The sequence below is a fragment of the Euwallacea similis genome, chromosome 9 (assembly GCF_039881205.1).
Source record: "Euwallacea similis isolate ESF13 chromosome 9, ESF131.1, whole genome shotgun sequence".
Taxonomy (NCBI): Eukaryota; Metazoa; Arthropoda; class Insecta; order Coleoptera; family Curculionidae; genus Euwallacea; species Euwallacea similis.
Window position 1 is genome coordinate 2,368,720 of NC_089617.1, and position 13,837 is coordinate 2,382,556.

General features: G+C 35.5%; 2 protein-coding genes across 3 annotated transcripts; one reads left to right on the top strand and one right to left on the bottom strand.

Annotated features, from left to right (window-relative positions):
* Positions 1-1,608: 1,608 nt before the first annotated feature.
* On the top strand, positions 1,609-4,423 carry LOC136410928 (beta-hexosaminidase subunit alpha-like). Its single transcript, XM_066393303.1, has 9 exons — positions 1,609-1,928; positions 1,978-2,173; positions 2,234-2,349; positions 2,889-3,094; positions 3,144-3,259; positions 3,310-3,508; positions 3,576-3,804; positions 3,980-4,124; positions 4,176-4,423. The coding sequence occupies exons 1-9, from the start codon at positions 1,761-1,763 to the stop codon at positions 4,388-4,390; spliced, it is 1,590 nt and encodes a 529-aa protein (XP_066249400.1). The 5' UTR covers positions 1,609-1,760; the 3' UTR covers positions 4,391-4,423.
* Positions 4,424-4,474: 51 nt separating this feature from the next.
* Alg12 (Alg12 alpha-1,6-mannosyltransferase) lies at positions 4,475-13,774 on the bottom strand. 2 transcript variants are annotated; one of them, XM_066393608.1, is made up of 9 exons: positions 13,526-13,774; positions 8,309-8,441; positions 8,080-8,253; positions 7,872-8,025; positions 7,677-7,821; positions 7,400-7,626; positions 7,094-7,339; positions 4,753-6,737; positions 4,475-4,697 (listed from the first exon to the last, which is right to left on the bottom strand). In XM_066393608.1, exons 1-9 carry the CDS (start codon positions 13,649-13,651, stop codon positions 4,543-4,545), a joined length of 3,345 nt encoding a protein of 1,114 aa, XP_066249705.1. In that variant the 5' UTR covers positions 13,652-13,774; the 3' UTR covers positions 4,475-4,542. The 2 variants fall into 2 exon arrangements, with proteins under 2 accessions (XP_066249705.1, XP_066249704.1); XM_066393607.1 differs by having other exon boundaries at positions 8,080-8,249; positions 8,305-8,441.
* Positions 13,775-13,837: the final 63 nt, after the last annotated feature.

Genomic DNA, 13,837 nt, shown 5'->3' on the forward strand with positions numbered 1-13,837 from the left:
ACGTGGAAACACAACTTAAGGGTTCCAGCGCGAATGTATATTGTGGAACTCTGGAGCCGTTTTTCGATTCTTCTAATTACCGTTCTAGCGTCACTCCCTAGAAAATTTTCGTGTATCTTTATAGAAAAACCAAAATTCATCCTCATCAGATATTCCATTTTAGCAAAGTGCACGAAACTTAATATTTTTAAAGGCAACACTTTGCATATCTTGATTTTTAGATACCCCCCTTAAATTTTAGTCGATTTAAAATTTCAGTGTTGACATAAATTGAAAATCTATTCTTTCAAAACGTAACAGTAAAAAAAAACGCGAAAAAAATAGTTTAAACAAACCAAAAGTAAAAAACGATCTAAACGAGTAGCGCGATGGCTACATTGCCATATTAAAAGAAATTAAAAATGCAAGTACGCACTTGGCATGAAAAGTGCGAATCAACGCGGTTTCCGCATGGAAACGTCAAAGTCTTCTAAACAGTCTCTAATCGTCACGAAAATAAACGCAATAGAATATATAGGCAACACAGAATACATAAAAATAACGTATTTGACAGAGTGCAGCAAATAATGCTCAAAAAGGTCGCGCGTATTTATCCGGTTGTAGCAACACGATGGTAAATTTATTTTACATAGATATTCGGTTCTCCCAATGAAAGGATTAAATGTGAAAATTGGTAGACTTAATCTACTGAACTTTGGGCTTCTTTAAAAGCAATAAAGGGAAACTCTCCTATAAAAAAAATACTTTGAATACACGATTTCAGTTCATTTCCCTCATTTGGAATTGATTTAAAAATTTGCTTAATACATGTGGCTGCATAGTTTAAACTTGCGTGTTTAAATAATAATAATTTAGCAGTTTTAGGAACTCCTATAGAGACTCACAATCAGCCCGATAACCTCGTTTTGACATCTTCAAGTAAAACGAATTTTAATCTATTTGCATATAAAAATGTAGAACTGTATATGATTTGCCTATATTTTATTAATAAAATATGTAGTTTGTGCCACAGCAGCTATGCGGGTACCTATATGGGTATGAAATGATGCGATTGTTGTTGTAAAATCAAGTACAATAATGGTATTAAGTGAATATTAAACGGTGCAGGTGCAAATCTAGGTTTCAGTCATTTATAACGTGAAAAAGACGTTAATCATTTGGTGTAAAAATTGACGTTAAAATTACGTAATATTGCCGCTCAGGCACTGATTTGCTGAATTAGCATAGGTTCTCAGCAGCAATAAATACTTGTTTTTCGACCACAAATGATTCTTCTTCTGTCTTCAACGAGCAATCTCGCAGCCTCATAAACAAAATTAGCTTCCACTCCCCCTAATCAATATTCATTTAAGCAATAATACTTTAAATCGATTTTTTGTGTTTGCTCGGCAAACAAACGACTTAATTGATCTGCAGTCAATAGCCTTTCTGAATACATTAAGAATCTTAAAAAAATCGTTATCAAATCTCGAAGGTAAGCCACCTTTACACCATCTTCGAATAGCGATATCCGACACTCAAAAAAATCTCGCAATATGACAAAAATTTTTAAAACTACTAAAGTATCTTTAAGTGCCAGTTGTTCCGTCACAGACATCGATCCCAAACGAGCAATTAACCTACAAATTCCCAGATGCACAAACAACACTTCGTGTAGACGAAGCCTAAACACTTCGTTGATATTAGTACCTACTCGAGATAACATGGGGCCTCATCAATATAAAATTCTAACGTTCGATTAGTCGCGAACGAAAGGTGAAATGAAGAGCTTGACAGCACTCGTTTTAATCGTGGCCTGTGCTGATGCATATGTAGTCAACCCAGGCCCTAAATACCCAGCAACCAAGGGCTATGTGTGGCCCGCGCCACAGCAACAACTCTCTATTGAAACCTACTACAGTGTTAACGTCCAGAAGTTTGCTTTTAAGGTAAGTTTCTTAAAGTAAAAGCTCGATTATTGATAAGGAATGCCTGCAGGCTAGCGAAACCTGCAACATCCTCTACAATGCCCAACACAGGTACCTGGAAATTATCCAGACTCAAGTACCAGCACTGGGAAGAATTAAAGTTAGCAATGACAACAATTACTTAGGGGAATTGGCACAAGTCACCATCAATTTGACCGATATTTGCGACGATAATGCTTATCCTAATATAGATATGGATGAGTCCTGTGAGTACTTCTAAGAACACTTAGTATCTCCAGAGAGGAATCAGAAATGTATTTTTGTAGATATCTTAAATGTAGCAGAAGATGGCGCTAGTATATCCGCTCAGACAGTCTGGGGAGCCCTTAGAGCTATGGAGACTTTTTCTCAGTTGTTGTATTTAGCAGAAGACGGCATCAGCGTGAGTATTTGTTATTTCAATGTATCATAAATATCGATTTGTTATGATAGGCAGATGTTTCTTTCTTGCGAGTATAAATAATTGATAGTGACAGCGGAAAAATTTGACATATGAGTAAGGTTAAAAATTCAGGAAATGTCAAATTTTATTATGCTCTCTAGTCCACACTCAATACGATATCATAGTCGACTTTTTTCATCGTTATGTTCGTACACTTGTTGAAATCATCAGAAATTTGTCTTGGAATGGTTCAAAAACTCCTCTACACAAGCGCATTGTTCATTCCAAGTTCAAATCTGCAGTATGACTTACGCACAAGGATTGTGAAACAGTTTCCTGGCCGACTGAAACAAACTTATGAGATGTGGTAACATGCTACACAAACACAGTTCGCATTCGGTTATCGTATTGCCCTGCTGAGTACGCACTTTTTGGATGCCTCGAATCACTTTAAGTTAATTTTAGCCATATTTGTTGTGGAGAACAGGAATAAATAGCTCTCAAACTTCTCACATTGACTCCCTATAAATCTTTTATAGACTCGCATAAATACTACCAGCATTGTTGACTCCCCCAGATTTCCCCATCGGGGAATTCTAGTGGATACCTCTCGGCATTTCATCCCACTTGAGCAACTCAAGCAAATAATTGACGCCATGACCTTCAATAAGCTTAACGTCTTTCATTGGCACATCGTTGACGACCAAAGTTTCCCCTTTGTTAGCATGACCTTCCCGGAATTGAGGTATCCATCCTTTAATCTCTTGACCTGGCTTCCAATGATTGAATTTCAGTGCGCAAGGCGCCTACCACCCCCAACTCTACGTCTACAGCCCCGATGACGTTGCTGAAATCATTGAGTACTCCAGGCAACGAGGCATTAGAGTCATCCCAGAATTTGATAGTCCTGGTAGGGAATTTCAAGAATCTATAAAAGAAAATTATAAAAAAATATTATAGGACACACGAGATCCTGGGGAATCTCCCACCCAGAGCTCCTCACCCCTTGTAACTCTATCCAGCAAGGCTCTTATGGTCCCATGGACCCCACCAAAAATCTCACCTACACTTTCGTTGAGGACTTGTTCGCTGAAGTCCGTAAGATGTTCCGTGACCAGTTTATCCATCTAGGAGGAGATGAAGTGGATTTTGATTGCTGGTATATATAATCTACATATATCCTCTAAAACTTTTAAATACTTAAATAATTCCCTGCTTACCTACAGGGAAAGCGATGATAATATAACCGCCTTCATGACAGAAAAAAACATAACCAGCTATGCAAACCTGGAAGGTTACTATATTCAGAAGATACTAGATGCAGTGGATAAGCTTAACTTTAGTTCAATAGTATGGGAAGAAGTTTTCAGTAACGGTGTGAATTTACCCAACGAAACCATTGTCCATGTTTGGAGGGATTGGAGTGGTAACAGCTGGGTTGAGACTATGTACCAGGTAAGTTGATGATAAAGAACATTTCAATAAGGTAGATTTAGATCAAATTTATCGATTAATCCTAGTGATTATCCATATACGACTTTAATATTTATCGAAAGGGAAAATGGTGTAAATACCTGAACTTGAATCCATTTACAAACAATTTCGGTAAACAGATAATGCCGTTTTTTAGGTAACAAAAATGGGCAAAACTGGCCTACTCTCCGCCTGCTGGTATCTCGATCATTTGACCACAGGTGGCGATTGGCAAACGTTCTACGAATGCGAACCCACCGAATTCGGCGGAACCCCCGAACAAACGAAACTCCTTTTAGGAGGTAAAACTCTTTCAAATTTATCTGACTATTTAGATATAAAAAATCATGTAGGGGAAGCTTGTATGTGGTCAGAAGTCGTCAACCAATACAACATAGTGCAGAGGATCTTCCCCAGAGCTTCGGCAGCAGCGGAAAAATTATGGTCAGCCAAAGTGGAAAATATTGACACAAATTTCGTTTCAAGGAGATTAGAGGAGCATGTATGTAGGATGAATAAGAGAGGTATTCCTGCTCAGCCGCCGAATGCTGCGGGCTTCTGTTTGTAAAACTGTTTTAAATTTCCAATAAATAGTTATTAAACCAAATTTAGTATTTTCTTTTCGATGGAAACGAAACAAAAAGAGGCATCAACATGAAAAATCAGTAATTTATTGTTAACAGCAAACAAACAAATTTCACACAAAAACCCTTGACGACTTTAGTTATCGTCGGTTATTTCGATAGTATCCACTATCTCATCGATAATGCTAATAATGCTATCCAACCTCTCAGTGGCTTTTTTGAATTTATTTACAAATTTTTGTTTAGTAACTTTTTCCAAATCGTCATCAACCTGATTATCACTGGTTTTATCTGTAATAAAATAACATTTGATCATAATTTGTTACATCACTGACTTACGATATACCTGATGGATAAACCTCCGGTCGTACCATTCCTACAGCGGTGGGATCCATGGCGTTCACCAATTCCTGCTTTATTGTCTCCCTTAACCTACTTTCTACAAATTCTTTGTTAATTATATTCGGATTGTTCTCGATAATGTCGATTATTTGTTGCTCAATTTTCGATATTTCCTCGTAAATCATTACTGGATCTCTCTTATCTTGTTCCGCTTCAAAAGTTTGAGGTTCTTCTTCTTCGTTGATTTTTTTTCTCCGGTATTTCTGTATGATTTTTTTAATATTTTGTTTCACTCTCAAGCGATTATTTTCATTTTCTGTTGGTTCAATTGTTTCTTCATCAGTTTCAAGTATTTCTGTGTCGTCGATGTACTCTACAGGCTTTTTGAACCTTTTACTGCGCTCCGATTCTTCTTCAGCTCTGGTGCGAACCTTCTTAATTTTTCCTTTTTTATAAGTTTCAACAGGAATAAAATCCTCTTGAGGAGCTTTTTCTTCTATAGGAGGATCTCGTTCTAAATCTTCAGGAAAGGTGCGATTCTTTTTAGTTCGTTTTTTCTTACTGGGTCTATCAGCAAAGGAGTCATTAACTAAATCTTCATCACTTTTTGGAGTTTCCTCTTCAATATCTGGATTTTCATACTCCTCAATTTCATCACGTAATTTCGTAGACTTTTTCTTCTTTGTTTGTGAATGATTTTCTTCTTCGATATCTTCAAGGGCCTCTACTTCATCCTCCTCAGTTGTGTACTTGATTTTCCGATTTTTTCTCTTCTTGGGTGTTTCAATATTTTTTGCAACAAATGATTCTTCGTCGACAGCCCCTTGGATCTTTCTTTTTTTGAGAATATCAATAGGAACAAAATCCACTTGAGGAAACTCTTCTTCTACAGCATTATCTTCTGCAAAATTTTCAGGCAAGCTCTTTTTGACTCGCTTTTTCTTACTGAGTTTATCATCAGATAAGTCTTCAACTAAATCTTCATCACTACTAAGAGCTCGTCGTTCAATATCTGGAGTTTCATACTTCTCGATTTCAGCACGCATTTTTCTGTACTTTCTATTCTTAATTTGTAATTTATTTTCTTCATCAAAATCTTCAAGAGTCTCTACTTCTTCCTCTTCGGCTCTACTCTTACCTTTTCGAATTTTTCTTTTCTTAGGAATTTCAATATAGTTTGTTGCACTTAATTCTTCATTTTCTTGAAAATCTTCAATTTCTGTTTCAGCTCTAGTTTTAACTTTGCGTATTCTTCGAATTTTCTTTGCAATTGCATCCTCATCATTTTGATGTGAATCTTCAACGTTTTCTTGAATTAGTTCTTCGTTTTTGCTTTGAAGTTTTTTCAATTTTTTCCACTTTTTATTCTCTGTTTCTTCTAAACTCTCCTTATCATTTTTTTGTGCTTCTGTTTCTTCTTCGTTTACAAAATTTCGATTTTTATCCGTTTTTCTTTTCCGTGTTGACTCTTGCATAAGCTCTAAACTTAAATCCACATCTTTCTCCTCGTTTATTTCAGCAAAACTCTCGGATGACTTATCAAAAACCCTGTCAATAACTCCTCCATTATTTTCACTCTGATCTTCACCATCAACATTCTTCTGAAAGTCACTTTCTTCATTCTCTGACGCTTGATTACTTTCAAATTCATTGGAATCTTGAGGGAAGGTCTTAGTTTCTTCACCCTCAAAACTTTCCTCATCAGCCTCAACATTCTCCCTCAGTTCCCTTCCTCTCATGGCTAAAACTTCTCGGAAATCATCCCTCCGCCTCAAAATAAATAAAACCGGCTTCATTTTAATTTTTACCGGAGGAATTGTAAAGTAATTAAAGGAGATTTGATGGAATGATTCAATTGTGTCTATAATATCATGAGTGGCTGCTAAAATCTTGAAGTTGGAGGCGTATTTGCTTTTGCCTTCCTCAATTAGATGGGTAAATTTGTAGATTGCCATGTCACTTGTTTTTAAATATTCGGTTTTATCGTAGCTGCAAAATTTGGGCTTTTAAAGGTTGCTGCAATTAAGTAAAATAAGGTAAAAGACCTTAATTTCGTCATGATAAGAACCGTTAATTTATTTTGGCTTGTTATTTTGTTGTACTAGAAAGTTTGGATTTATAAATGCTTGTTTCCATTCGATGATTGTTGTTCATGTGTTTCCTACGTTTAACATACATTTTATGTTGTTTCGATAAATTAGCCCAATAGTAAATGAACAATAGGAAAAACAAATCTATAAATCCAGGTCGTACCTATCGATTATTATAGATTTAATTATGCAATGCTGACTAATTCATAGATACTGACGAAATTATAGTCATTTGCCTTAAAAGTGGATACATACATCCAGGAAGAGTTGAGCTGAGTGAACCTGGAAACTCCAGTTTGAGCCGCCAAATTAGAAATATGGACGTGAACAAATTGCTCATTGCGAGCTAGTCTATGAAGGTGGGAAATGGCCGTACCCCCTGGATAATTAGTCCCAGATACACTAAGCAAAAACAGGGTAAAAACTGCATTTACAGCCAAATGTCCTGCGATCCCCATAGACAGAAAATGGTACAATGGAGACTTATTTCGATTCTCCCATCTGAAACTCTCCACTAATCAGCCCGACTGATAAAGGGGTCACTCAAAGCACGCAACTTACATTCTGTGACAAGCAGCAGCTGCAGCAACATTCATAAATGGAAATACATAGATTATGAATCTCAATTCTTTGTGAGGTAGAAAGGAATAGAAAAATATGAAAGTTAGAGATAAAGCAACTAGTTTTCTCACTCTTTGGTCCATAACACAGCCCACAGGAACTAGGAGGATTGAGGCTGCCAGGCCTCGAGGCAGGGCCGAGTAGAAGTACCATAGAAATGGTGACGTCTGTTATATGGAGTTTTTTAGTTGCTGAGCATTTTGAGACATTCACATACCCCCCAGTCAGAACTTTTGTTTAAAATTGTGTTGTACCATAAGACTTCCCCTTCAGGCCATAGAGGCCTCCTCCAGAATATTGAATCTATGACTACAGAGAGCAACAGAAATGCGGTGCCTCCTGGGGCGGCAATTTGCAACAAACTAAAATTTTTCTTCTGAGTGTAACAGAAAATTAATAGGATTATTTCTACCGTTTTATGCTGATCCTATCATAGTACAAATCATAGAGCAGTAAAATCCCAAGAAACAATGCTAATTCAGCTCTGAAAATAATAATCGCAGCACCAGAAAACAAAATAAAACTTTTGCTGTCGCCCCTGAGCCATCCTTCTAAGGCTAATAATACTGCAATATTACATGCTTAAATCCTACCTATTATTTCCTCAAATATCACCTTACCTAGTGGCAATGCCATAATATTAGGCAAAGGCCGGCTCATATAAAACATAAAATGGCTTTGCGTAACTGTTACTGCAATAAACCATTGTAACCACCTCATTCCAAATTGCTTTTCCAAGGTGTTGCACATTTTTTTAAAGCAAATTACTATGATGAGGGCAAGTACGGACCTGACTATAAACCAAGGGCTTTGGGTGGGAAGTTGATGGGGGGTACTGAAGATACCTACCTATGTATTGAGCCCAGAATTTGCTAAAAGAAAGAAATTCTGCGATGAAAGCAAGGGGAGCTGCGAGAAAGGAAATAAAAAGTGGTCCCAAAAATGTCCGTGGAACTACTCCTGGGAACTCAAGGTGGTCATACTGTAAGAAAACGGAGAAAACTGCTTAGGAGTAGTGCACGAATAGGCATGAGGTAAATAAGTTATTTTTTCATATTGAGATGAGTTAAAATAAATAACATTAATGCTTTAGTTAGTTCAGAATACACAGAACATTGAGAAAACAAATATAAGATTAGGAAATAGAAATGGAAGAGATTAATACCACTGAAGCAATATCATATCCACTGAGATAATCCACAAAGAAGTAAAAATACAGAAAATATATTTATTTTTTTAAAGCACTGGAGTCTCAACTAAAGTCACATGAAATACAACATACCTACTAAAATACGTTTCAACTGTTCTAATACATTTGGAAATAATGCAAATACCTTAGGTGTCCCAAAATGTATAATTTTTAAAAACACTCTACACCTTAACACGAAAACATTTCACCCTTCATATACACAACCCTGTACCCTGCATGCATATGCAGTTGTATTATATAGGGTGTCTCTGAAATGACTGTGCCACGCTTGATCAAAAATTCATGAATCAAAAATAAGGCGTTTTAGGTAAATTTTTACCTATATTCAACATTGCTTCGTTTTGCCGCCGCAGGATGCTAAAGTTCTCAAATTAATATCGTTTTTTTGAAATAATTAGTAACGGCTTTTATCAATTTTTACTTATTTGGAAACTAAAGGTTACTACATAAATTAGCGTGTTTTGGCGGGAACAGGGTCTTTTTTTAATGCGTAGAAATGTTAAAAATGGCACGTAGTTAGTAAATACCAGGTCTACCGGTATGAAATGAGAGCTATTTTGTGAAAATAAAACACCAATTTTAACAAGGAAAGAAAAATAAAATTTTTTCAAAATATTGACCATTGTTTTCTACACATTTTGACCACCTTTCTGGCAATTTATGGATACCACCCCAATAGAAATGTGCCTTTTTGGCATTAAACCAATTAGACACCCAATTTTCTACTTTTTCGTAGGAATCGAAGTGCTGCTCAGCCAATACGTGTCCCATCGATGAAAACAAATGGTAGTCGGAAGAAGTCTGGTGAATACGGCGGATGGGGTAGTAACTCCCAGCCAAGTGTTTTGATGGTATCCTGAACCGGTGTTGCTTTGTGTGGAGGTGCGTTGTCATGGAGAAAAATTGCCTTCCCGTTTCTTCTGGCCCATTCTGATCGTTTTTCGATCAACGCATTGTTTAAATTAATCAATTGTTGTCGGTAGCGAACAGTATTAACGGTTTCACCAGGTTTTAAAAGCTCGTGGTGCACCACACCTTTCTGATCCCACCAAACACACAGCATTGCCTTCTTGCCGAATCGATCAGGTTTTGCAGTCGATGTTGATGGTTGTCCCGGATCAACCCATGATTTTTTCCATTTAGGATTTTGAAAATAAATCCATTTTTCATCTCCAGTAACAATTCGATGCAAAACTGATTTTCTTTCGTGCCTTTGAAGCAAAATTTCACTGGTGTTTTTTCGATTCTCCATCTGTCGTTCATTCAATTCATGCGGCACCCATTTTCCACATTTTTGGATCTTTCCCATAGCTTTTAAACAATCAGAAATTGTTTGTTGTGCAACGTTTAACATTTCTGCCATTTGCTTTTGACTTAAAGTGTCATCTTCATTCAATATTGATTGCAGTTCGGCGTCTTCAAACTTTTTTGGTGGTCTGCCACGTTCTACATTTTGCATATCAAAATTGTTATTTCTGAATCGTTAAAACCATCTTTTACATGTTGCTTCTGATAAGGCGTAATCACCATATGCCTCGACAAGCATTCGATGCGACTCTGCAGCACTTTTCTTCAAATGAAAGCAAAAAATTAATGCTTTCCGCAAATCATCATTTTGTGGTACAAAATTCGACATTTTTGGCACAATGAAATAATATAGTGTTATTTGTTCAAGGACTTCATTTGTACTAAATATGTTTGTTAGTTTGTATACCAACCAAGCAAACAAAAAAAAAGGTTTGTTTACAACAAATACCCTATATCGAGACATTTATATCCTGATGCTCATTTCATACCGGTATACCTGGTAAAAGTTTATATTTTCGTCCCCCCCCCCCCCCCCCCCCCCCACTCGTGCGAATGATTTGAATTTTTTCTCTAGCACAAGGTGACTTTATTTTGAAACTTTTTTGTTTCTTGTAAAATTTTCGCCAGACATACAGTTTCTCAGCAAAAAAATAATTTACCATACCTTGCAATTCATTATTGTTGTGAAAACAATTTTAAAAAATTATGTTTTGCGTTTCCTATACAACAATAAAATAAGTATTCCCTACATCTGATGTGTCAATAGTGTTTACTATAGTTTTTGTCCATTGAAGTTGAGTTTATTCTAAACTGAACAATTTTTGGTCCTTTAAAATGGAACATTATTGTATCGCTGAGAAGGTTGGCATGTTTTTAGTATATAGATTCTGTGAAGAAAATGGACTTATTGTAACAAATATCCAAATCGCAGAATTTCAAACCATCAAGCTTTCACGAGTATTGAAAGGCAACTTAGAGAAACGGGTAGTTTTAATCCAAATAATGTTAATCAAAAACACCAATGTAAAAAAGTCAAACATTGAGAAGGAAAAAATATGATACCATCCCAGTTAATTGGTATATTAATCTATGGAAGTAGGAGGTATCAAAGAAACCCATTTCTAATCGAATTTCCAATATAAAATATATAGTAAGAACGCCTTCAGGAGGTTCATCGAGAGATAAAATAATGTTTATATAGTTATCGCAAATATTGAAATAGTTACCCACATGAATTAGAAACGTGCTAATAAAATTTGCAAATTCTGGATTATTTGGTGAAGGAGAATTTTTCCTCGTATGCTCGCCACATAATGCTTTGGACCGTTATTGATTAGATCACAATTAATATAAAACTTTTGAGAGCCTAATAAATGATAAACAAAAGATGTTAGAAAAAGAAAGAGTCTCATAAAAAAAAAATAAATCATATGTTTAATTTATCCTGTTTGCGAACAATCCTGTTAAACAGCAGAAAAAAATTATAATCAGATATATATATATATATATATATTAATAATAGGATTTATCTTTAATTTATCAGATAGATCTTTTTTTCTACTTTTCAAAGTTAGAAAACCGATATCTTGAGAACGCATATGGGTTTGAAAAATATCACAATTAAATTGTCTGGATGTTCTCCATAGCCCTACGTAAACCGCTTTATAAAATGTCTTTTGGTTATACAATTTAATTAGTTTCCTACAAAATGACATATTAATAAAAGTTACGAATTCTGGACAATCTGGTGAAGAAACATGTGTCTCTGCAGGATCACGACACGATGTTTATGACTATTGTTCATAAGAGAGTTAACTTTAATTATAAGCTTACATATATTATTTAGCCCTCGAAATGGTTAAGTTTATAACAGACCCAGAAAAAATGTTAGAATTGATAGTTACTTTATCTTTATTATATATGTATATCAATTATGAACATGACATATTTAATACGGTATGAAATTCTACATTAGTATTGTTTTAGAAAAACCTCTGACTTTTTTTCAATCAAATTCTCCTTGCAATAGGAAATGTATTTTTTATTCTGTCGGGGTATGTTTGCATAATGAAACTGCTGCCTTGAATTCGCAACTTTTCCCCCATTTTACTAAATCTGGAAACATCGCATGTTACTTCCTATCACCTATCGTTTCAAAGACCGATCAGCTGTTGCTTTACAAAAGGCAGGTTGTACATTTTTTGAACGTTTTCGTACCGATATTACTTCGTAGATGATTCACTCGAATGTAGTGCGTCGATGAGCAAGATGTTTATAATGCGCACTGCACTAATAATCGAGATAATTGGGTTTTCTTTTGTTCTAAAGACTCGTAAGGTATGCCGTTAGTATATCCATGACTTAGTGAGTGAAAGTGGGGGGCCTTTAACTGTCATTTTGTGAGTGAAAGGGGATGTTGCTGACGTGATTCTAGCTCAGGCTTTTGGTGTTCGGTGGTGAATTCTGATTTTTGTTTCTTGTGGTTCACAGTTACATTTTGTCAGGTCAATGAAAACGACGTAATTAGAATTTTAGTTGAAAGTCGAAATTATTTACAATTTTGGCTCTTTTGGAAGTATCTTTAGACCTAGCCGAAGAATGATATCGCAATTTGAACTGTTTTCGAAGATTTTTAGATTTTTTTTCAGGAGTTAATATTGAATTTTTTCAGAAATTATGTAATTTTGATTTTTTTGTGTGTCGCAGATTTCTGAATCATAAAATTTTTGCCAATATTGAAACGCAAGTTGGGGAAGCGGTTAGTTTTAATTCAAATAATGTTAATCAAATACTCTAACGCACAATTAAAACTGTGGAAGTCAAAGAGGCAGTTTTAAACAGAATTAAAGATGATCCCAAATCAAGCTATAGACGCTTGAGGTTCGAATTGGCGGTTTTCAAAAATGCCATTAATAATATTTTGCTAGAGCAATTACTTCATCTGTATTATGTGCAATACATGCAAAATCTTTTGGATATGGGTCCTAAAAGTCGGTTAACGTTTAGACAAAATAGAAAATTTCAAAATAAAATCAGCTTGTGGCAGATAAAAAAATTAAGTCATTCGTACAGGGGGCAACACTAATACAAAGTTTTATTTATGAGCCACACGCAATTTTTAATATTTTTACGTATTAAAAAAACACCCCGTTCCCAGCAAAACACATCAATTTATGTAGTAATTCTTAGTTCCAAAATTAGAAAAAAATCGATAAAAGTGTTTAACCATTATTTCGAAAAGCGATATTAATGTGAGAACTTTGGCGCCCTATAGCGGCAAAACGAAGCAACATTGGATGTAGGTAAGTTTGCCTAGAACGCCTTATTTTTGGTTCATGAATATTTGATCAAGCTTTGTACAGTCGTTTCAAGAACACCTTGTATATGGCCATAAATGGCTACAAAAGCTATCACCCCCAAAATAAAGGAAACAGAGAAATACGTTCTCGTTAAGCTAACAATGATTTTACTAGTCTAATATTATTATTTGTGCTATAATCTTAGCTTGAACTATTCAAGACAGATACTGGCTATCAAATGAAGCTTACCTGAGACAAGTTCCACCTGTGATAGATGATATCGTGCATTGCCTGCAAGTTGAAGCTCTCCTCGACTTTGGTGAATGGGCAATACACCAGATGCGCCATGGCAATTATCATCACTATTTGAGACATTTTTTTGAGCTTTTTATTACCTTTGGATCAACATAATGGAAGAGTTGTTAGTTCAAGCTCAAAAGCTAGAAATAGATTTTAAAACTTTTTTTTAGATTTTTGACTTTTCTCATAACCTCAAAAAATTTGAAAGTTGCAGACAGCTATTCACTTGTCTTGAGAAATTATTGGCAATGCTGTCTTGGA